The following is a 22,991-nucleotide window of genomic DNA, read 5'->3' on the forward strand; positions in this document are numbered from 1 at the left end:
CCGGCGTTCCGCTGCCTCTCTCCCACACCCCCGGGTGCGATGAGAGGCTTCGGGGACCGGGGTCGCGACCGAGACCGCGGCGGGTAAGGGGGTGGGGGGGAAGGGCGGGGGGGGAATAGGCTGGGCCGAGTGGGTTGTTTGTAGAAGCGGGAGGTGGGGGTGGGGTGCTGGCGCGGCGCAAGTCGACTGGGCTTGGGGCGGTGGAGGAAGCGGTCTCCTGCTTTGGAGGCCTGGTGGGAGGAAGGCCGGGGAGTCGTGGGGGTGAGGGGGCCGCGTTCTGCTTGCGGTACTAGGCGAACTTTTCCCCCCGAAATTACCCGAGGGGGATGGGCAGGAGGCTTTCTTGGTGAGGTTCTGCTAACAGAGCCGAGCGGTGGGTTGAGGGGGTTTCTATTTAGCTTTTCTGTCGTTCTTGTATAACCGTGCGTGCCTTGTTTGCAATTTTAAGGCCTCACATTTTCTGTCAGATCTCTTTGCCGTACTCCCCCTTTTTCCCCTCTCTGCAACTAACGAAGGTCTTGGTGGCTGTGGCAAGGGTGGTTGGACTGTCTGCTGCCCTTCGGGTTGTCATTGCTCCTTCTAGACTTACTAGAAAGATGGCAGTTGGTGAAAGATCTTTCTCAGTTGCGCTCCCAGGCTTATCGTGAGAGGAAATGAGATTGAAAACTGGTGCCGTGTAGGCAAATGGCATACTCAAGAGGTGATCCTCAGTAAACATGGCCCTGGACCGCACTTAATGAGCATGATCAAGCTTACTTACATAGTAGTCAGACAGGATTTTGTATGGCACTGCAGAGAATTGTGCATCAGGCAGTGCTTGATGTTCTTGAATCTGCTGTTGAAAGCTTGGCTCGGAAAAGGTTTATGTAGGTTTTTGTTTGTTTTTTTTTTTTCTTCTGAGGATAGCAACAATCAATATACTGCCATTATAGCATGTGATTAGTTTGCAACTTGAGGTGTTTAAGGGGTTGAAAGTAATAAGATGTTTATCCTAAGCCTTTTTAAAGCTAGAAGTAATTCAGGAGTGGCGTTTTCTGTCCTTTAGATCACAAATAGTTAGGCCTCCATTCTCAAGGATTAGCAATAAACGTGTCATGTGCCCTCTGTTATTCTTGATATGGCAGACTAGATCTCAATTAGTGAGTTTTCGTTCTTCCTTCACCCCCTTCCTTGTTTTCTTTCCCTGCTGGGAGAGTCAGGAATATTTTGGCTTACGTTGCAGTGCATTGTAACATGTAGTTTCTTGTTGCCCGTGAGGAGAGATAGTTGTATCCTTGCTTTATCTTAGACCCACATTTCATGCTCTGAAATTAAAAGATAGTTTCATTCTTTTTTTTCGCAGAGAGGAGAGTTCTGGTGTTTCTTCATATGAGATTTCCAGCTCAGTTTAACCCAAGGACATTGGAAAGTGCTTTGGCAAGTCTGAGATAGGTCAGACCTCAGCTGGTTTTGGAGTTTAGTGAGTTTGAGTATGCAGATTTATATGCAGCTACTTAACACTGACCAAAGCATGGTCTCATCACTTGATGTAGTACCTTAAAATTTGTATAGTCTCATTTTGTGTGAATACTTTGAATATAGATGGATGCTTCTTTTTTAGACCAGGGGTTTTGTGTACGTAAAAGGAGGGCCTACATGCTGCTTTGTGAACTGTTTTGAGCATTTGAATGGAAAATTGTTTTCTTGGCATATTATCCTGGAAGCTTTAATGCTTCAAGATTCAGGTTGTTATAGACATCTATTTAAGGTGTAAAAACATTTGTAACCACTGCCAACCATCGTATTTCATAAATAGCCTCTGCAATATAAATTCTGAACAGTGTGCTGATTAAGCATCATTTGGAAGTTTTATCCCCTTCTCAGTGCTAATTCTTTAGTAAGCTAACCAAATACAGGGGTTCTCTTTACTTCCTGTAAGGACTGAGTTGTAGGTGACTTTTAGAATGGGAGTTGTACTTTTTCAGTGTTCAGTGTAACAGATTCACTCAATTCTATCGCAGAAATGATGGTGCTGGTAATAAGAAGAATGTTTTGAGTTGATCGAATTTAAACTTGGAAAGAGGACTGTTGGCAGATCAGTGGAATAATCTTAGATTTAAATGGGTTTAACTGAAATGGGAATCTTGTATTATTTGTGATCAGAATATAGTGTCACTGTTATCAGTGAAGTCATCATTTTAGCTGATAAACTTGAGCAAAACAATGTTGGAAGACTGCTGCAGGGCTTCTTTCAGGTCAGTGGACAGCCATACTGTATAGGAATGAAGAACTGAAAGTGTGACTTACATGTAAAATACAAGAATTCTTCCCTCTGTTTAGTTGTGCAAATATTCATAATACTTATCTCTTTCAGTGTCCAGTATTGCAGTCAGTTCTTCCATATGTTTCATAAGGAAACTCGCTGACAACTTTCATTCTCCAGTTGACTTCAATGAGACTGGGTTTTGTTACCCCCAAAATATAGTTGTTATTTTGGCATGTTGAAATAGTTGTTATTTTGACCTCCAGTTTTTGTGATCAGTAGCAGACGTCTTCAGCAAAGGTGACTGTTCCTGTAAAAAGAAAACTACACTTAATTTTTTTTTGGCTTTGTCCTGAAAGAAAATTAAATGCTTACATGATTTTTTTAAATTTGGGTTTCAGTCTTTTTGTATGACAGAAATTGCTGATTATGAAGGGATCTGATAGGCATACTGGTGAGAAAATAAAGAATGTTTATAGGAAAGGGAAGAGACTTAAAGAACAGTTTCAATGAAACACATTTTAAAACTCACTTAGCAGGTTTTAAGTTATATCTACTATGCTTAACTTCCAAAAATGTAAGCCTTTCTTGTTAAATATGTTGAGTTCTATTTTTTTAATGCCTTCATCACTGTAATTTCTAGTTTCCATTATGAAGTAATTTTAGAAGTAGTAGTTAGTGTCTGAACAGATAGGCTTGTACTTAATTTAGACATTTGTTCAGATCATACTTATTTTTTTGGCACATGCCCCCCTGCTCTAGGACACAAATGTGATAAGATTACTATGGGGTTTTTGTTGCTTTCAGTTTGTTTTGTTAGCAGTTATTTATTAGTGGTCTGATTGGGTAAGATGCAGACACTTTGGACTTGGCATCTAAATAAAATGGGCATTTCTCATGAGCACATATTTTGCAGAAAGCTGCAGCCTTATTAACCAAAGTCTGAATTAGGACAAAATTTTACCTGATAACATTTGGGAAATTGCCTTCTGCTCTATCTGTATAATACTGATGAAGAGACTTCAATATTTTTTTAAATGGAATTTTAAGGTGCATCATTTACAATACTTACAGTATCATTCTATGCCACTCAGTTACTTTTACAGATTATTGCCAGAAGCTCATGTTTTGTCTGATGCATTGATGAGTCATTAAAGTTAGTTCTTAACCTTCTGAAGTATGTTAAATTAACTGGGTAAAGGAAATGTGACACAGAGAGCAACTCCTGAGTTGTTCTGCTAATTAGGAAATTTTTAGTAGACATTAGCTTCTTTACTCTCTTGAGTCTTCTTCAGAGGCATGTGAGAGAGGATATAATTTTTCCCAGGCATGTCTTTGTTTTTTTTCCTGTTAGACTTGGGTTTTAAAAGAGGGTTTTTTCATTTCAAGTTGCTTTGGTTCCAGAGTTACAGATGGCCTTGCAGGTGTGGCTAGACTTGTTTACTTTCTACTCTACACTCTTGTTTTCCTTTTGAGGTATGCTACTTGATAAGAAAGAAGACAGAGGCAGAGTCAATAAAATAGCTGATTTTGTCTAAAATTAACCTTGAGAGGGATTAAAGATTTTCCTCATCCTTTTCATCTAACCATGTTTCGAGTGTGCTGTCAGAGGAGATAAGTATTTTATCTGTACCCACAGCCTTGTCCTGGTGAAGAGAACCTTGAGGTTTCCTTCCTAGAGACGAGTGTTAAGGCAGTGACCTTGAAATGGTTGTACTGAAAGGAAACTTTGGGTTTTGGCTTTTAGAACTGACTTAAAGCAGGTTTGGATTATTTCAAGAACTTGTGTACCAGTATAGTGATTGAAGATGGGTGGCTTTTGCTAGAGTATTGTGCACTTGTGTCAACTGAGATAAAATAGATTGAAAAATGCTTAATGAACCTGAACATTCCAGAGTAATTAAATATGCTCTTCTAATTGATGTTTTCAGGTTTGGAGCAAGTCGTGGTGGTCCTCTTCCTCCAAAGAAATTTGGTAACCCAGGGGAACGTTTGCGAAAGAAAAAATGGGATTTAAGTGAATTGCCCAAATTTGAGAAGAATTTCTATGTGGAACATCCGGAAGTGGCCAGGCTTACTCCAGTAAGTTTTTGTGTTCTGTCACATTTTGCCCAGAAGAGAAAATGTCACAAGTAGGAAAACTTGTCCAAAGAAGTCTGGGACAGTGTGTAACAGAACTGTCTTTTCATTAAGCTTGCTTGGCATGTGTTTACTCTGCACAGTGTGGGTTCTTCGGTTGCCTTGATTATTTAACATTAGCAAAGGTGGTGTTTCTGCTTTTAGTTGTTTTTATGCAAGATACTTTACACTTGATCCTTTGTAATTCATCATCATAATGCTTGTCTGGTGTAGCTGTTCATCAGTGTAGACTTGGAGAATGTGGGAGTTACAATACTGGCAAAGAACCTGAAAGAGCCCAAAATAATGGACTAAAATAATGACTGGCAGAAATGCTACTTTCAAACATATCTTCTGAGTTCTATTGTAGTAATAATGCAGACTAACAGGAGCCATGGGAGCTTTCATTTTATCATCTGAGAGCAGAAATAACTCAAAACTAGAGCAGGTTGCTTAGTGCATTGTCCTCTTGAGTTTGGGTTATCCTTTCTGGGTGACTGTCCCAAGTGGAACAGGAAAGCTTTTCCCCCTATAATTGAACATGCCCTGCTAAAAACAATGTGGTGTTTATGCTGGAGGTTCAAAACTCTGTAGTACATTGTGTTTACTGTGTAGATACAGCAACCTCCCCTTCCTACCCAGCTTGGGTCTAAAGTCTTTTTTTTTTCTCTCTTTAACATCTTTTTGTATTTAGAAGATTTAATTCTTAACACCAGTAAACAAACAAAATGTTCCTATGCAGTTACATAGACTTAAAAATCTTTATGTGAAATACTTACATGACTTAGAGGAATTGAAGGAGTGTTCCCTGGAGGTATTTAAGGCCAGAGTGGATGAGGCCTTGGCCAGTCAAGTCTAGTTGAGAGATGTCCATGCTCCATGGGAAAGGAGGGGTTGGAGATGATCTCTGAGGTCCCTTCCAACCTAGGCCATTCTGTGAAAGGAGGTGTTATTTTTGAAGATACAGCACCTTGAACTACTGAACCACAGCTGATGTTCACTGCTGTAACTGTCTTTGCCTTAGCCAACTAAAAGGATTTTCACATTTTCTCCAGAAGTACTTTTTCCTTTTGTAACCTTTTATTGAAGCATCAAGAGACACTCACAAGTAGTGAGTTCATTGTTCTGGATAAAGTGTATACTTGGTGTTGTTGAGTATCTTTCTGTTGATTGTTTTTTAATGAGCATTAGAGTAAGCCCATGAATTTTTGAGTCATGTTGCAAAGGGCAGTTGGACTTGCAAGATAACCTAGACAAACAATTTTTTCTAACTAAAATTAAGAGGGTACACGTTTTAGAAATATTTTAAGAAGTTCTAATATAAAAAAAATCATAGTCTTAATGTATCACTGTGATGTTGCCTGTGCTGCTTCTATGCATAAAAGAAGTGCTTGTTCAGGAAAGATTGCCAAACAGCATTTCCAGCAAGAGCTCTGTGTTTAACCACCACTGGAATGTGTTAATTGAGGGAGGAAAACTGCTCTGCCTTCTGCTTGTCCACTGTATATCAGGGCCTATTTATTTTGTTTAGTTCTTAGCACTGTCAGAGAAAACACGTTCTGTTTCTGATCACATAGTGATTAGGGATTGGAAGGGCCCTCTACAGATCACTTAGTCCACCGCCCTGCCAGAGCAGATTCACCTAGAGCGGGTTGCACAGGATGGCCTCCAGGCCATCTCTGGGCAGCCTGTTTCAGTGCTCTGCCACCCTCAATGGAAGGAAGTTCCTCCTCATGTTTAGATGGAACCAACCTATGTTCAGGTTTGCACCCATTCCCTCTTGTCCTGTCACTGGGAACCATGGAAAAAAGACTGGTCCCATCTTCCAAAAACCCTCCCCTCAGTTTCTAATCTTTCTGAAGTTGTTGACCATTTTTGTTCTCTGGAAAAGTATAATTCTTAAAAACACTCTATTAATACACTTTTTGCTAAAAAGGGATGGTTGGAAGAAAAGAGGAACATTAGTCCTTCTAGACTGTTTAGAGAGGTCATGCCTCTGAATATTGGTGGATCTATCTGATAACTCAGTTCTGAAATCTTCATGATAACAGTCTTTTTCGCATCTCTGTTTCAGTTCAGTTCTCTAATAAATAGGTGTGAAGAGAATTAGTGAAAACACTCAGTTTCTAAGTCCCTGCTGACATCTGGCATTTTCCTTTGCTGTTTTTTTCTTCCAACATAAACAGTATGAAGTTGAAGAATTACGAAGAAAGAAAGAGATAACAATTCGAGGAATGGAGGGTTGCCCCAAGCCTGTGTTTGCTTTCCACCAGTGCAGCTTTCCGCGTAAGTATTTTGCTATTTGTTGAGGGTTACTCGAAACCCAGTAACTGTTTAGGCCTTTCTGTTTTGTAAAACCTTTTTTGAAGCCTCAGTTATGCTCTTAAGAAATTTTAAATTTTATTAAATTCTTAGAGTATGTGATGGATGCCTTGATGGACCAGAACTTCACAGAACCCACTCCAATTCAGTGCCAGGGCTTTCCACTAGCTCTCAGTGGTCGTGATATGGTGGGCATTGCGCAGACTGGCTCTGGGAAGACTCTAGCAGTATGTACTCATCCTTCTTCTTCATTTAGTTTTCCTTGTCACCACAGAAGTCACTCTTGGATACTTCTTAGTGGTTTCTGGCCTTGTCAGTATTGCATACATAAAGTGAGAGGACTACATGTTTTAAAGCTTGTTTTATTGCATCATGGGTGAGACTTAAGTCTCGACTATATTGTCTTACAGGCACATCTTTTGTGTTTCACTTTCTTTTTGGTTTTGGATGCTTAGTCACTTCTCTTCAGTCTATTCTGACATTGCTGTTTGAAAACCAGTATGTGCTCTTTAGCATAAGATATGCCTGAGTTTTATCTGCAGTGACTTAGGAGTTCTACCCTTTGTGAAAAGCATTGGTTAGGGCTTTGAAAATCTGTTTTGCTGGTTGAATACAAGTATCTGTGTGTGCAGAATTCTGGTTTCTCTATGGTCAAGGTTTACATCTCTCATGATGGGCGTTAGCTTCTTGAAAGTGTTAGACTAAACAGGCTCTTGCCATGATCTGTTTATCATGGCAGGAGGTCATTTGCATTGAATACCAAATTCCTGTGACTTGACTTAAAGTTCTTCTGTTCTAGTACCTGTTACCAGCAATTGTTCACATCAACCACCAGCCATATTTGGAGAGAGGGGATGGCCCAATTGTAAGTGCTTGTTGATTCACTTCCTTTTTGTGTTAGGACATGGCATTGTTAATGAGCTGTGTTCATTATTTAATTGACATATGAGAATAATAAGTAGAGAAATGTTTAGTGTTGCAGTGTTTGCTTCCCACTGAGTTGAAATTTTGTGCAATTGCTGATGTAGTCTGAAACTATTTAAACGTTTTAGCTAATAAAGAACAGTTTGTCCAGCTTTGCTTATGGCATCTGTGTGGAACTCTCTTATTAACGATGTGTACTCAACTTGGCTATCCTGAATTGATTCCTTTTGCAGTGTCTCGTCCTGGCACCTACTAGAGAGTTGGCTCAGCAAGTGCAGCAGGTGGCGGATGACTATGGAAAGTGTTCAAGACTGAAGAGCACCTGCATTTATGGAGGAGCACCCAAAGGTCCCCAAATCAGAGATCTTGAAAGAGGTAATTTTAAAATGTCTGAATGCAGTTTCTGGAGGAGGCAGCGTTGTAAAAATATCTCTAAATTTTTTTCCTTAGAAGCTCTGCAGAAGGGTGTGTATGTGCATGGCTGTCTTTCTCCACTTACAATGATTGCTCATGAGGTAGTTCTTTGGTGTATAGCAACTTACTTGGATATTGAATTTCCTTTCTGTTTTCTCTTTGAGCTTTCCACTCATGAAAATCATCAGGACTTAGGGAAGGAAATAGGAAAGTTAGTAAAAAGAGACCAATCGGAGTTGCTGCTACTGCATTTCCTTAAAGGAATTATTTTTTCATTAGGCCAAATCTCACGTTTTCTGCTTAGACTTGTTCAAATAAACTTAGTTTTTCAATGTATAGTAACTTCTTTAGACAGTGGGACTTGGGGTATTTTGGAGGTTTTTGTCTTTAAGCACTGAGGTCTATTTCTGTACAGCAAGGAAGTGGAACTGGGAATGATGAGAACCCATGGCTCCCTAGTAGCCGCAGTAACACAGTAGTGCTCAGATGACCCAGCTTTCGTTCCAGGGGCTAGTTACACATAATTTCGAATGCAGGAATGTTTATCTTCACTATCCTAAAAAAGTAATGGAACTTTGTGGAAAGATGAAAAAATATTATCAAAGTAAGGTTATTTATACAGACCCCACCTTGAATACTACATCCAGTTCAGGTTTCCCTAGCATAAGGACACACAGCAGTTGGAGTGAGTCCAGAGGAAAGCCACAAACGTGATCCAAGGGTTTAAACACCTCTGTATGAGGATAGCCTGAGGGAGCTGGGGTTGTTCAGCCTAGAGAAGACAACACTCTGGAGGGACCTTATAGCTGCCTTCCAGTATCTGAAGGGATCCTACAGAAAGGCCGGAAAGGGAGTTCTCATAAGGGTTTCTAGTGATAGGATAAGTGGGAATGGTTTTAAACTTAGGAAGAGTAGGTTCAGGCTGGATCTTAGTATGAGAGTGGTGGAATTCTGGAGTAAGCTGTCCAGGGAGGTTGTGGATGCCTTCTTCATGGGGGTATTTAAGGCCAGGTTGGATGATACCTTGAGCAGCTGAGTCTAGTTGAGAGACATCCCTGCCTGTGTAGTGGGGTTGGAGTAGATCTCCAACCTAAGCCAATATATGATCTATTAAAGAAATCATAAAACCATTTACCATTGCAGTTTTCAGAGTCATTACTGAAAACTGCAGTAGTGGAAAAAGGCACACATGGTAGAAGGCTGTATGGTAGTTCTGTTCAGGAAAATGGCAGTGCATTCTAACTCAAAAGTTGCATCTTGAATGGTAGAGTCAAAGGTTACATGAAGAGACCTTGGCAAGATCAGCTTAGTGGGTTTTGAACACCTTTCTGGAGAGCTGTAGCATAATTGTTCTACTTAGGAGGATAACCCTTCAGAGAATGTAGGCAGGTTAAGGGCTTTCGCTCATTTCAAGCATAACTGTCTTTGGATAATTTGCTTAGTATCTTCTGCAGCAAAGATTGTTGGAAGAGGTAGAACCCAGAATATGTTTTTTAACTTTCTTTTCCTTAGTTGTGATCTGTGGGGTATTTATTGAATTTACTTTGGAGGAGTGAATCGTTGACAACAGAGACTGCAGTTGTTTCAGTCTTGCTAGTAGACCAGTGGCTCCATTAGAAATCTAATTCTTGCATGAGCTTTATAGAAACTGCAGATATGCCCAGCTTTGTCAGCTCCCTGGAGTCCAGGTTGTCATAAACAAAAAGATCAGGGTTGCCACAAAACACTCTGGATCTGTAAATGCAGTATCAAGAAAGCTGTTGGGGTTTTGCTGTTTTTCATTCCCCATAACTTTTCATTTTCTCAACTTGGCTTTGGGTGTTTCAGTGACACTGACTACCTTGTAAGATTTGGGAATCTGAGAAGGCCAGTCTCTCCATTCATTTATCTGTCTATTTTATGAGAAAAGGCTGAGAGACTGAGAGGAGATCTTTTACACGGTGACCTGTGATAGGAAAAGGGGTGAGAGACACAAACTCCAAGATGGGAAGTTGAAACTCAACTTGAGGAGAAACTTCCTTACTGTGAGGGTGATGGAGCACTGGAACAGGCTGCCCAGAGGGACTGTGAAGTCTCCTCTAGAGACTATCAGAACTTGCTAGGACCTGTTCATGTGTGACCTGCCGTAGGTGATCCTGCATTGCCAGGGGATTGGACTCTCCAGAGGTCACTTCCAACCCCTACTGACCTATGACTCAAGGAATTTTGTTTTAAGGAATTTTGATTTAAGGGATGTAGGAATTGCCATACCTGAAACTAGCTTATGAATGTTTGAATTCTGGTTTTATGCTGACATATGGGCAGAATGATTGTCTGATGCTGTTGGAGCATAACTACTCAGTGTTAAAGTTCATGCTGTGGCTTTATATATTAAAAACAAAGCAAAAGAAGTAATTTGACCTCTGTAACAGGTCAAATTAACACAGGGAATTTAGCTTTTGATTTTGAAGAGAACTCTCTAGGCTGCATAATCCTGGATGAAGGTTGGTCAGGTTTGAGTAGAAATTTTTTACTTCTGATTTTTGGACAGCACTTCACTGGTGGTTTGTGATAGTGAGCTTTTACATTTTATACTGCATTTATTATTCTAATGGCAACATAACAGTAATTTCAGAATGGAAAAAAAAGTATTAAAAGAAACTAGGGCTTCTACTGAAATGACTCAGTGTTGGGTACGAATGAGGGTGGTGCTTTTATTCTTGTGTTTTTTGGGTTTTGTTTTTTTTTAAACAGTTTTCCTCTGAAGGTGATTCATTCTGACTAAAAATACTAGTTGACATTCAAATGAAGAGCCTTACTCTTTTTACTTACTCTGTTTTGAAGGTGTGGAGATCTGCATTGCTACACCAGGTCGCTTGATTGACTTCCTTGAGGCAGGAAAGACCAACCTCCGTCGGTGTACATACCTGGTGCTGGATGAAGCAGACAGGATGTTGGACATGGGATTTGAACCCCAAATCCGTAAAATAGTTGACCAGATCAGGGTGCGTGAACCTTGTAAGAGTACACTTCCCTTTGCTTTCTCATCCACAGTCCAGTACCTTAAAAAAAAATCCATTTTCCCTCCTTAGCCTGACAGACAAACTCTGATGTGGAGTGCCACATGGCCAAAGGAAGTGCGCCAGCTTGCTGAAGACTTCCTGCAGGACTATGTTCAGATTAACGTGGGGAACTTGGAGCTGAGTGCCAACCACAATATCCTGCAAATAGTGGATGTATGCATGGAAAGTGAGAAAGACCATAAGTAAGTCAAGTTTTCTGCCATTTCACTTTTTTAAACTGTACTTTAAACTCTGCATTGCTTTATAAGCTATATAACACTGCTGGACAGTGGAGTGACTTGTGGTGCTATTTAACTTTGGAGGCTTGCAAAAATGAGTCTTACAGTGACCTCATCCATTGTGTGTAGTCTAACCATACCATTATGCAACAGACCTAAATTGCCTGTGGTACTGTCTTATGTGGATGTGTGGTTTACGTGATACCAGTGTCAGTTGAGAGTGTGCTTCTCTAGGTTTTTCTATGTGGATTTACATCTTGTCTCTCATGTCTGTTTTAGACTTATACAACTGATGGAAGAAATCATGGCAGAAAAGGAAAACAAGACCATCATCTTTGTGGAGACAAAGAGGCGATGTGATGATCTCACTCGAAGGATGCGCAGAGATGGGTGATTAGCTACCCCCTCCCCTTGTTTCTAGTGGGAAACAGAAATCATAGTCAAAAGCAGTAAGGTTTAAATGTTCATGGTGCTGTTGCTGGGAACAACACCATTATTTTTTTGGCTGAATGCAGCCAAAAATCCCAGAAGATTCCAGTTCAGCAGAGCATTAGTGAAGAGAGTATTTGTGAGCTCTGCAGCTCTTTGTGTGTCAAAATATCAATGCATTGATTGGGACTGGATGATCTTGGAGGTCTCTTCCAACCTGGTTGATTCTGTGAATGGTGCTTCTATGAATATTGCAAATGTGATTTGGCTTAGATGGTTGTCTAAGTAGGTAGTTTAACATCCAAGAAACAAAATGGTATACACGCTAGGTAGATAAAGGCCAGAGGAGGACATGGAACAAAATATTTCTCAAGTCTTTTTATTTTTGGTATTTCAGTAAAGGCAAATAAAGCTGCTTCTTGCCTTTAATGTATGTGCTTTTCTGTCTATACTAATGTGCATTTCTGTTTGGCAGTTGGCCAGCTATGTGTATCCATGGAGACAAGAGTCAGCCAGAGAGAGATTGGGTGCTTAATGGTGAGTCCATCTGAGGGGAGAATAACTTGGGCTGCTCTACCTAATTTACTGAAATATGTTTTTCTGTATTTTTAATTTTTTCTGCCTATACTCAGAAGATACATTTCTGAATAACTTGCTTTGCCTTGGTACTGTTTATTTCAGTTCTAGGCATTTGTTGGGGGTCTTTTATTTTTATGCTGGTGTTTTATTGGTTTTTTTTTTTGGTGTTGGTTTGTGTGGGGTGGGTTTTTCTTGTGTGGGTTTTGGTTTGGTGGGTTTTTTTGTGTGTGTGTTGGGGTTTTTTTTTGTCTGCGACAAAAAACAGCGAGAAAATTGCTTAGCCTAGAGAGCTAGAAAAATAGTTGACACATTATCCTGACCCATCTTACTTAGATTCTGGAAGATGAGAATTCAGTGTAAATCAAGGTCACATCACTTTCTGAAAAAAATTTTACTTCATAGCATGTTTTGTTTTACAGAATTTCGTTCTGGAAAGGCTCCTATCCTCATTGCTACCGACGTTGCATCTCGTGGGCTAGGTTTGTACACATAGACCAATCTTGCCTACTGCTGCATATATTTCTCTTTGGACTGAAATATGTTTTCTTTTTGCTTTTTTTTTCTTAAAAAAAAAAATCAAAAGCGTGATTTTCCCCCACATGTGCAATACATTTTTTAACATTAATCTTTTTTTTTTCTTTCATATTCAAAGTCTCTTCCTGCTCCTAATGAACAGGCTTTGGTCTGCAGCAAGGCCTAGGCATGACCATTCGATCGCCAAGAGGGAGAAGAGATGTCCAATTATGCAACCCAACCCTTCCATCACACTCACTTCTTCCCCAAATCCAGCTTTTGTTGCTGGATGATAGGGATGGATTGCTCTCAGTTCAGAGCCTGTCAGATAAAGTTCCAAGTAGCAAGTTGTGGGAGAGCATTTCAACAACAAATCGCTAATATTCTCCCCATGACACACCACAGATTTGAACATACCAAGCCCAATGTACATGCATGTTTACCCCACAGATGTGTTCACATCTGAGAAAGCACTGCTCCAGATCTATGCTCTTGACATGTAACCTTCCCTCCTCTGTGTTCCTTCTAGGCAGGACCACTGAGATTATATCTGGCCTTTAACATCGTGTTACCCAAAGGTGCAGTTGAATCAGAATCACACAACCCCTTTCTAGTGGTATGAAAATGATCTGTCTGGATGCACCAGTTGTGCCCCCTTTCTTAATAAGCATGTTTGTATTGTAAAGCACTGTGTGCTAAGTGCAGTGCTTGTACATCTGCCCACTCAAGAAGAGGAGCATGGCCTCCAAAGTGTTCTGAGATAAGTAACAGACTGTAAATACTCTGCCATCCCTAAGTCTGGTAGAAGATAAATTACAATGTCTCATTATACTACATTTTAGACAAAATTACTGCAAATGAGTGCATAGAGATCTCTAGTTTGTTAAAAATCTCAGTTACCTGATCTCTGTTTTTTAATCTGCTGAAAGGGTGGCTGTGCTGTGCATCATATGGTCAATGCAATACAGGCAGACCATTACTAGACTTGGCAGACTTTGTTCACACAACCTTCACCCCTCCTTCCCCTCCCCCCTCAAAAAAATGTCCAACACTTCCTCAGAGAGGTGATTATATGGACTTCAGTCTCTGCCCTCTAGGGTCATGTCTGGACCTGTGCAGTTAGAACTTGGGCCTGTTGGGAGAAGGGACTGAGGCCTGAAACCAGTTTATATGAAAGAGCTGCTTTATCTAGCAGCATTTTTTAAACAGGCTTGCTATGTGCTGGTAGCTTCTTTGTGCATCTTGCCTAGACATTTAAAACAGCCTCAACCCCCTCCAAAAAAAAAAAGCCCATCCCAAAACTACTCAATTGGATAACACTTCAGAAAAAGTCTCCCCACTTCCCATCCTCCACTTCACCTGAGCGAAGGGGGAAAGGTACCAGAGTCTGTTTCTTGTTACTGAACATCTCTGCTTGTTTTGGGGCCCTGAGTTTGCTGCTTCTTAAAATAAGTCACTTAACTGGCAAACTTCTGGACGACTTCTCCAAGATCCTGGAAGGTGAAGGCTTCTACCTAAATAACATAAAACAGGGGCGCGCGCCTTTTGGCTGAGTCACCAGGGCTTTCCCTCTTCCTAATGGAACATTGGTTTCAAAAAAGCTTCCAGGTAAGTTCTCAGTCCCCTCATGACTTCTTTGTGATAATTCCCTGGAGTGAGGTACTCTCTCTACAGTGACTTCTTTTTTTTGGTTCAGTCTATTAAACTGAAAACATTGAATTTGTTTTGTTTTGTTTTCTTTAACAGAAGCTTTGGTATGAGCTGCAGATCATTCTCAGTGCAGGGATGGGGACACATCTACATTGATGGTCTAAACAGCTCTCTAGGCTAGCCTGTTTGCTAGTTTCTATCCCTCTCAGTAAATAACTGGAGACTGTCTGTACCATAGGGTATCCTGATTGTCTGACAAAGGGAACGTTTCCCAGGTAGCAGTCTAAAGTGGTTGACAAGTTTCAATTCTTGATCCTGCTGTTACCTTCTAAAAGTGCAGGAAGATCAGGAGCGCACAAACGCTTTGGAGCATGCTAGACTGGAGAAGCCTCCAGTACAAGAGTTGGGTCTTGTACTTGCTCTGCTCTTCAGCAAGCTGCGTGCTTTACCAGGACCACTTCCTAGTCTGGAAAACACCCTTGCAATTTCCCTCTTCTGGCCTTCCCATTCTTCCCGCTTCTTCCCAATCAAGTCAGTTCTGTCTATGTTGGTAGCCACAATCCCCTGTGCTTTCTGCCAGGAAAGCATGTCCTTGTTTCTTCTCTGGTAATTCAAGTCACTTTGCTACTGGTGGATGTGCAAAAACGGGACTGACTGAGGATCATGTAGCCTGCAGCTTGTCAGACTAGTTACAGCCTGGCTGTGAAGATGCGATCTGTCGCGCACACTTCTTTCTTTACTTCACTCTTCCTTTTTACAAAGCCCTGTTGCATCAAGGACCCTAGCTGGAGACTCGCGCAGCCCCCTGTGAAACCTGCCTTCTCACTCCCTTTTTTTGGTGTGATTCAGGACTTTGGAGTCAGCAAAGACTGAGGAGCCCCCCCTTGCTGTAATAAGAAACAGACATACAGTCCCCCCTCTTGTCACTACAACCCTCCCGTTTTTACTTTTCCTACCACCCCTTTGAAATTGATGCAGTCTGGGCAATAGATGCAGTCTGACCCTTTGGATGTAATTTTTGTATCTTCATTTTTTTGACAATTGCCCCTAAGAACCCTGAATAGGGGACAAAAAGCGTTGGAGGACCTGAAACTTTTACCTGAACCCAGGTTCTCCGGCGCTTCACAACCAAATGGGGCTACAGAGAAGCGTCTAAGCCAGTTCACAGAGCGAGCGTGTGTGGGGACTTCTCGCTGCCACGGACCCTTGATGCATGCTCCCCGCGCTCCAGTGGTCCCGTGTCAGAGGGCGGAGTTTTCGAAAGGAGGCCGCCAAAAATAAAAGGCAAAGAGACGGGATCGGCTGCAGCGGTTTCCCACAGGAGGAGGGAGTGTGCATCGGTCTGGTAACAAACAGAGAATGTTTCTCTCTTTAAAAACAAACGAAAAAAAGAAAGGAAATCACAAAAATCTGTGTTTTATCTTGGATATTTTCAGAATATTCTTCATAAAATGCAGATTTTTAATTATTTTTTGTTTGGTTTTTGTTGTGTTTTGGTTTTTTTTTTTTTTTTTTTTTTTTAATGAGCTGTTAGGGCACTTGGCTATAATACCATGCTTTAAAAAAACTTGGTTTATACTCTAGTAAATAGGTGGGTTTGGTACTTGAGGTGCTTTCACCGAAGCGTTACACTAACATTTACCTTGTTTCGTCCCACAAGTTTAAACAGTCAGTCTCTTGCCATACAGCATCAGTTCTGATCTCCTAATCCCCAATAATGTTTTTGCATCCAATTTTATTCCCATCATTTGCTGCTTCTGTCTGATGCTGGAAGTAGAGAATTGGTAATGGAATTCAGGATTGTCCAAATTAGGAAAGCTTGCCAGAACTGGACGGAGCAGCTTGGTAAGATGTTAGTGCAATGCATTCTGGTGATAACTACAAAGCTGAGTTAAAATACTCTGAATATTTTTTAATGAGTTGGCTGAGTAAATACTAATTGGAGTGTCTTAAGCTTTAGGCTAGGGAAGGTAATTTACTGTATTTTGTTAGGACTGTAAAAGTTAATGTTTTTAAGATTGCCTTTTATTTCATGTTACGGAGTGGAAGGTAAGTGATCTCATTAACGTTTTTATTTGTTAGACTTCTCCCAACAGAGTAAAAGCTCTACTGTGGCAGTTCTGCCCATCCTCCACCCCAGTTTGCTCTGAGAGTGACATTTTCATTTCACAGATTGTGATTTTTTTTTTACCAAAAAATGAGTATGAAATTCAATTAGCTTATTCATGAACATCGGTGTCTTTGACACAGGAAGACACAGAAGTGCATTCTGGGGAGGATGAGTTTGAGCACAGGGCAAAACTGCTTTCAAATTATCACTTTTTCAGGACACAGATCTTTGTTCCTGATGATCGTGAATTTAAGTCTTCTTCTCTCTTGGGATGAGTCTGTTTTGTTTTTATTCCATGCAATTACTAACTTTGTTGCTTTTTTTTTTTTTTCTTATTACTGTCACCTGCATTCGTGCTCCCCACCTTTCGTTGGCACGTCCTCCCTTCTTCTCCCCTTTCCTCAACCCTACCCCTTCACTGTGCTTTGCACCTGGGCACTTCACAAGACGTGGAAGATGTTAAATTTGTGATAAACTACGACTATCCGAACAGCTCTGAAGATTACGTGCACCGTATTGGCCGTACCGCGCGCAGTACCAACAAAGGTACTGCCTACACCTTCTTCACACCAGGAAACCTGAAACAAGCCAGGGAGCTTATCAAAGTGTTGGAGGAAGCCAATCAAGCCATCAATCCAAAGCTGATGCAGCTTGTCGACCACAGAGGAGGCGGAGGTGGTGGTGGAGGTAAAGGCACATGGGAAAAGGGCTACGCAGGGCATAGGTTCCCAATTTTGACAGAGGGAAGATTAAAAGTAGGTTGGGAAATAGTCTAAAGCAACAGATCAGTGATAAAGCTGTTCTGTACTCCATGTCCCAACATGTTACGTAGATGTAGTATTTGTGCCCAACTCGGTGTAGAATTTCTTGTTATTACTTCTGTTTCTCCTGGTAAGTTCCTCACAGAACTAACTCCATTTGAATAAATTGATTTCCTTCAGCTCCTGCCTAGGCACAGGCAATAGTATGCACGTGGAAAATGGAAATCAGTAAAGGGATACACCAACTTTACCTTAAGGGACTGAAACTATTTTCCTCTTATTCTTTGAAAGAGTAATACGTTTCCTTTTATTTCCAAGTTAGTCCTGAATTTACTCTGTTTCTTTGTCTCCGAGCACATGCATTAAGAACCCCTTTTGAACCTTGAACAAAATAAGAAGGCATGGGCACAGCTGTGCGGGGAAGTTACAATCAGTCTAAAGAATTTGCTCCTTGTGGGCAAAATTGTGGGTGTAGAAGGGGAGAAAGGGTGGTGTAACTGTACCAGAGTTCATTGTTTAAGACCTGTTCATGGTACTAAATCTCAATATGTCCATCGCCAGGAGGCCGTTCTCGTTACCGAACAAGCAGTTCAGTAAACAACCCTAACCTGATGTACCAGGAGGAGTGTGACAGGAGGCTCCGGGGAGTGAAAGAGGGCCGGAGAGACTCAGGTGGCTTCAGAGACCGTGAGCGTGGTGACAGTTTTGCCAACGGAGCCAACAAGACCTATGGCAGTGCCTACGGGAGCCCAAATTCTGCTTTTGGGGCAGCACAGAGCCAGTATGGTTACACTCAAGGGAGCTATGGAGCAGCTGCCTATGGCACGAGTGGCTATGGCACTGCAGAGTACAGTGCTAGTGGCTATGGTGCCAGCACCACAGCTGCCACCGCTGGGAGAACCTCACAGAGCGCTACCCAACAGCAGTATGCAGGGATGGTTGGGCGCTCAGGCCAGCAGCCACAGCCGCTCATGTCACAACAGTTTCCGCAGCCCCCTGCCGCTAATGTGATGGGCTACATGGGACAGACTGCCACCTACCAGTACCCACCCCCTCCCCCGCCCCCTCCCCCCACACGCAAATGAGACCACATCCACTGGTGACCAGTGTAGACTTGCATTTAAAGGAACCTTTTATTTCTCTTCTTTCCCATTGTGGTGTCTCATGCAGATTAGACTTAGAATTCACCATTTAAATCCCTCAAGCCTATAAAATGGCCCCTAGTCCACTTCACTGACCCTATTTTCTTCTTTCTTTTTTTTTAAGAGATATATATAGTTGACTGGAATTTTTTCTTTTTTTTTTTGTCTTGCATGTTGAGGAAATTGGAAATCTTAATTTCTCTAAACAAAAAGGGTATAAGGCAGATAGGTCCCAGCTTGATCATCTTGGTGTCTAAGGTTTGGGTGAATATTTGCTTTTGAGAAGAGGAACTTTCTGTTCTGTAACATGTTAACTTAATTTCAGGAAGTATCAAGTGGGAGGCCTTGGGGAGCCAAAAAAACACTTCATTTAAAGTGATAAATGCAAGGGAGCAAAGCTCACATCTCCAAATCTTAATTGGTTTTGGTTTTGTTTTTTCAGTAGCTCACTATTATTGTAATCTATTGTAGGTGACTTTCTATAGGAAAACTCTGCTTATTGGCCTGGGCTGGGTGGTGTCCAGAGTAAACACCCAAAGTACATTTTGCAGTTCCATCCTCAGGTACCCATAGCAGCCTGCAATAAGGAGGTTGGGATTAAAACCCCAGTGTTGAGACCAAACCTGCCTTGGACTCCATACCTGAAAACCAGATAGCCAGTGTAGGTACCACTGCTGTGATGTTCGGCCAAATCAGTTCTCCTCCAGTTGTTACATTGCAGCATCTCAGACACGTGGAGCCCGGTTGTACTTAAATTAGTTTCTGCTCTCAAATTGTGTTTATTGAGAGAGGTCTGATTTGAGAGCCCAGAAACTAAACAGAACTGAGATGATGAATGGCAGATCTCATTTGTCTGCCCTTCATGAACAAACTACCTTTTGCTGTGGGGAATGTTCCGAATGCCACTACGCCGAATAAAATGTGACAGAGTTTTCCACACTTCAATTTAAGAGGTTTGTTTAGGGTGGGTGGGGGGGAGGGCACATGGAGGAAGGGAAGAGAAGGAGATTACCTGGAATCTCCTTTTCATGAGGTAAGGTGAGCTGGTTAGTGTATCTTGATTCTGAACCTTTCTTTCTTTTGTGCTTTGACTATTGCTTTTCCTGGCTTTTTGAGTGCATTTCCCTGCTCCATTGGTCTCTTTGAGCAGAGCTCTCGCAGGTAGGTAGCATTTTAGAAAAATGTTAGAGAAGAGTGAAATTTTAGTAAATACATAAATAAAACTTGTTTATTTTACAGGCTGAGGTGGGGGCTTGGGGGAGTTCCCCTTTAGTAATGCATGTTGTTGACTCGTTATTTCTAATACCAGACGGTTCAGAGACAGTAGATGATAACAGGAGTTGGCTGTTCTTGATCTGATACTGTGCCAAAGGACTGGATACATCACCTGGTTTGTGAGATTTCATCTTTACATTATGAGAGTGCAGGGTTTGGGTTGTTGTTTTTTTTGGTGGTTGTTTTTTTTTTCCAGTTGGTGGTGTTGCATATGGATGAACAAGGCAGTTCACTCTCCTCTAGTAGAGTGGAACGTCTTACAGCCCACAGAAAGAGCTTGCTTATACAGAAATTACTTGGTATAAAATGTAATTTCTTCCCAGAGTAAAATTTTGGGGGATGAATGTGGGTTTTGGGTTTTTTTTTGTTTGGTTTAGGATTGTTTGGTTTTTTGTTCTTTTTTTTCTTTTTTTCAACGCTATACACAGGTAAAGTTTGCTGGCACAGAGGCCACAGGGAGACATCTTCCAGAACCTTGGTTCCCTCATCCAATCTTGTAATTCTAGTGCTTGGGCAGGAAGTTCTCTTGCCTATGTTAAATGAAAGCCAGACACATTTAGTTTGTCCAGACACTGACTGACTTGTCTTTGGCCTCCCTCACAAGCCAATGTAAAGTTTGTTTGTTTTCTTTTTTCTTGAAAGAGTAAATCAGATTTGCAAGTTAACACAGAAATGTGTATGAGGGGTGTAGGAGTAGAATGTCCCACTGACTGGCTTTTAAAAGGGTCTCTGGACCACTCAAACTGCCTTATAGTCTGCTATAGCTTTCACTTCCTTTAAGGGACACACAGCACAACTTGTGCACGTGTAAATGTTTATGCCAAGTCTTGCAGTGCTTTATTGCTATTGAGGTTGAAGTCAGCTGAAGTCCAAGGTCTCAGTTCAGAGTGGTAACCAGACTGTTGAATGCATAAATGCACCATGGCATGTGCTGCCCCTGTCGCACCGGGTGCTTGCTACTCTGTCTATCCACCAGCTGCTGGACCCTTGTGGATAAAGCATTAGCACGTTGTGGTGTTTGCACTGTTTTCAGTCTGTACAAGTTTTGTGGGAGTGTCAGACGAGTTGGGTGTCTCCTCCCCTCCCACTTGCTGAAGCAATTTACCATTTGGATTTCTCTGAACAACGGAAGGGTTAGTGGCTTTGTGTGGGATCAGCATCTTGTTTCACACACCTGCTGGTCTCTGAGCACATTCCTGTTGTATTAACAAAGACTTGAATTGAGAGATGCATAGATCTGTGGTGTTCAGACACAGGATACTAAGAGCTATGTTACTATTCTTAGTTTGTAAATTGTCCTTTTGATACCATCTTGTTTTCTTTTGTAGGTATAAATAAAAACACCGTTGTCAATAAATTGTGAACTTTGTCTTTATTTTTAGAGTGTAAAACTGTCTCTGACCCTGTTCTTCCCAGTTCTTAAAGTCAAATTAGAAGAGTTGGAAACATTTTTTGGCCGTGCTCTGAATTGTGCTTGAAATGGTCCCCATTTGTAGAACATGAGGAACTGTCACTGAAAGTGGAAGAATGTCACTTTTACAGGACCTGACCAGACTGAGGGTCAGGCAGTTAACTTTCAGGAGGCTGTTAGCTCAGAGGGACTTAGAGTAACAGTTTATAGCATCTTCTGTGTCAGAAGTGACCACATGTGAAATGGGTCAGTAGCCCTTGTGTTACCAGATGTAGTAATGCCACATTACCATGGGCACTTGTTACAAGACTGAAGGTAGTGACTAGTTCCTTATACTCCTTGTGCTGCCTCAGGGTCAAAGTAGAGGTGTGTTTTGGAGGTAGATGTTGGGAAGAGCCAGGAGAGATTAATTTTAACTACTTCAGTGTTGGCCAGCACTACTTACTAGCACCAAATTCAAGTAAGGGGAAAAAATAATTGAGGGAAAGTCTTATCTGGGTGAGAAGCTATCAGCCTTCCAGGTATCACTGTCTTCGTGGCACTGGAGTAGAACTTTGCTGTGCCATTCATTAGTCAAAAAGGGCCAGGAGAGGAAAGCTGTGATCTTCAGAGCTTCTACAGAGTGCCTTGTGTTGTCTGTGAAAATGTCTTCAAACAGGCATGGGCAGACTTAGCTTCTTTCCTTTTAGGACTGCAAAGAGAAGGATAGGGTAGTGAAGGACCTCTGTAGAATTCAACTGTTTCAACAATTTTTAAATTTTCTCTTGCTGTTCAGAGTGCTGGACTGAGGGTTGTCAGGTCTGCAAACAGCAGTGGGGTGATGACTGTTGAATAGACTTTGGGCATCCTTCATGTGCTACTCTAGGCTAGTAGGACTAGAGCTTTGCTGGCTTCAAGTAGCACAAATGCTCATCCTCAGCTGTGACTAATGCTAGCAGGTCCAGAAAGTCCTGTGTGCTCAGAAGGGAGCATCTAGGACAAGTAAGGGTGAAATTAAGGAATCTGAGAATGATGGGAGATGGCCACTACAAAATTCTAAGGGTGGAAACTACAACCTACTTAGGCTAAAGGAAAAGGTTCTTGTTTCCTCTTCCATGGTTACTCACGTGCAGATCCTCTTACTCCAGTTTTTAAGTTCTGCTGCAGTATGGTGTCTCGAATTCTATCCCCACTGCTTTCCCTCGCCTAGCTTGTCACCAGGCCTCTCCACATTTGCCTCATCTCATCTGGAAGCTGTGACTGGAGAGGCCTTTTTGGGACTACCAGGGGTCTGTGGGAAGCTTTCTCCTGCAATGAGGTATGGAATGTAAACATCAGGCCCTGTGATGGGAAGTGTCCTTGGAGTCTTACTGATTCCCAGGGGCCTAAGCTGAGAACCATGAGCAACCCACGCACAGCTGTCAGGGGGTGGAATCTGCCGGCCTCCGGGGCGGACACAGCCCCAAGGGGGCTGACCCCGGCCAGCGCCCCTGGGTGGTACTCACAGGTTGTTTACTACAGGTAACCTATCTCTGCCTTACACATAACTTGGGGCCAATTTGTACTGTCTACTTCTGCCTGCCCCAGGCTGGTTGTGGACGCCCCCTCTGGGGCCTATAAAAGCTATTGTATTGCCTTAATAAATCGTACTGATGCACAGATGCCTAGAAGCTGCTGTCTTGAGTCGTCAGTACCCCGATCTCGCCTCTCGTAAGCCTCTGTACCCCAACAGGGGTCCATAGGCTGGGATGAGGTGACTGGGTGGTGAAGAGTGGTGTGGGATACAGCTCTCAGCCTCCTACTGTTCCTGTACTGTGGGGGTGGGTACTGTGCGAGTAGTGC

At 41.9% G+C, this 22,991-nt stretch overlaps 2 protein-coding genes across 2 annotated transcripts in view; one reads left to right on the forward strand and one right to left on the reverse strand.

Annotated features, from left to right (window-relative positions):
• On the forward strand, positions 1–21,116 carry DDX17 (DEAD-box helicase 17). Its single transcript, XM_064155254.1, has 13 exons — positions 1–83; positions 4,174–4,324; positions 6,547–6,646; positions 6,776–6,909; positions 7,482–7,547; positions 7,840–7,981; positions 10,844–11,004; positions 11,092–11,264; positions 11,580–11,690; positions 12,205–12,266; positions 12,728–12,787; positions 17,029–17,268; positions 17,904–21,116. Exons 1-13 carry the CDS (start codon positions 40–42, stop codon positions 18,425–18,427), a joined length of 1,968 nt encoding a protein of 655 aa, XP_064011324.1. The 5' UTR covers positions 1–39; the 3' UTR covers positions 18,428–21,116.
• KDELR3 (KDEL endoplasmic reticulum protein retention receptor 3) overlaps positions 21,113–22,991 on the reverse strand; it is a 7,232-nt gene continuing 5,353 nt past the window's right edge. Inside the window, exon 5 of the mRNA XM_064155255.1 lies at positions 21,113–21,861. Coding sequence (XP_064011325.1) covers positions 21,821–21,861 — 41 coding nt within the window. The 3' untranslated portion in view covers positions 21,113–21,820. The remainder of the gene's footprint in view (positions 21,862–22,991) is intronic.

The sequence above is a fragment of the Pogoniulus pusillus genome, chromosome 15 (assembly GCF_015220805.1).
Source record: "Pogoniulus pusillus isolate bPogPus1 chromosome 15, bPogPus1.pri, whole genome shotgun sequence".
Lineage (NCBI taxonomy): Eukaryota > Metazoa > Chordata > Aves > Piciformes > Lybiidae > Pogoniulus > Pogoniulus pusillus.

Bases quoted from the DNA above. Each gene is read 5' to 3' on its own strand.
- DDX17 (XM_064155254.1), top strand. From the start codon at position 40: ATGAGAGGCTTCGGGGACCGGGGTCGCGACCGAGACCGCGGCGG. The intron at 11,005-11,091 runs GTGCGTGAACCT...TTCCCTCCTTAG, and splicing joins AAATAGTTGACCAGATCAGG to CCTGACAGACAAACTCTGAT. The intron at 17,269-17,903 runs GTAAAGGCACAT...GTCCATCGCCAG, and splicing joins AGGCGGAGGTGGTGGTGGAG to GAGGCCGTTCTCGTTACCGA.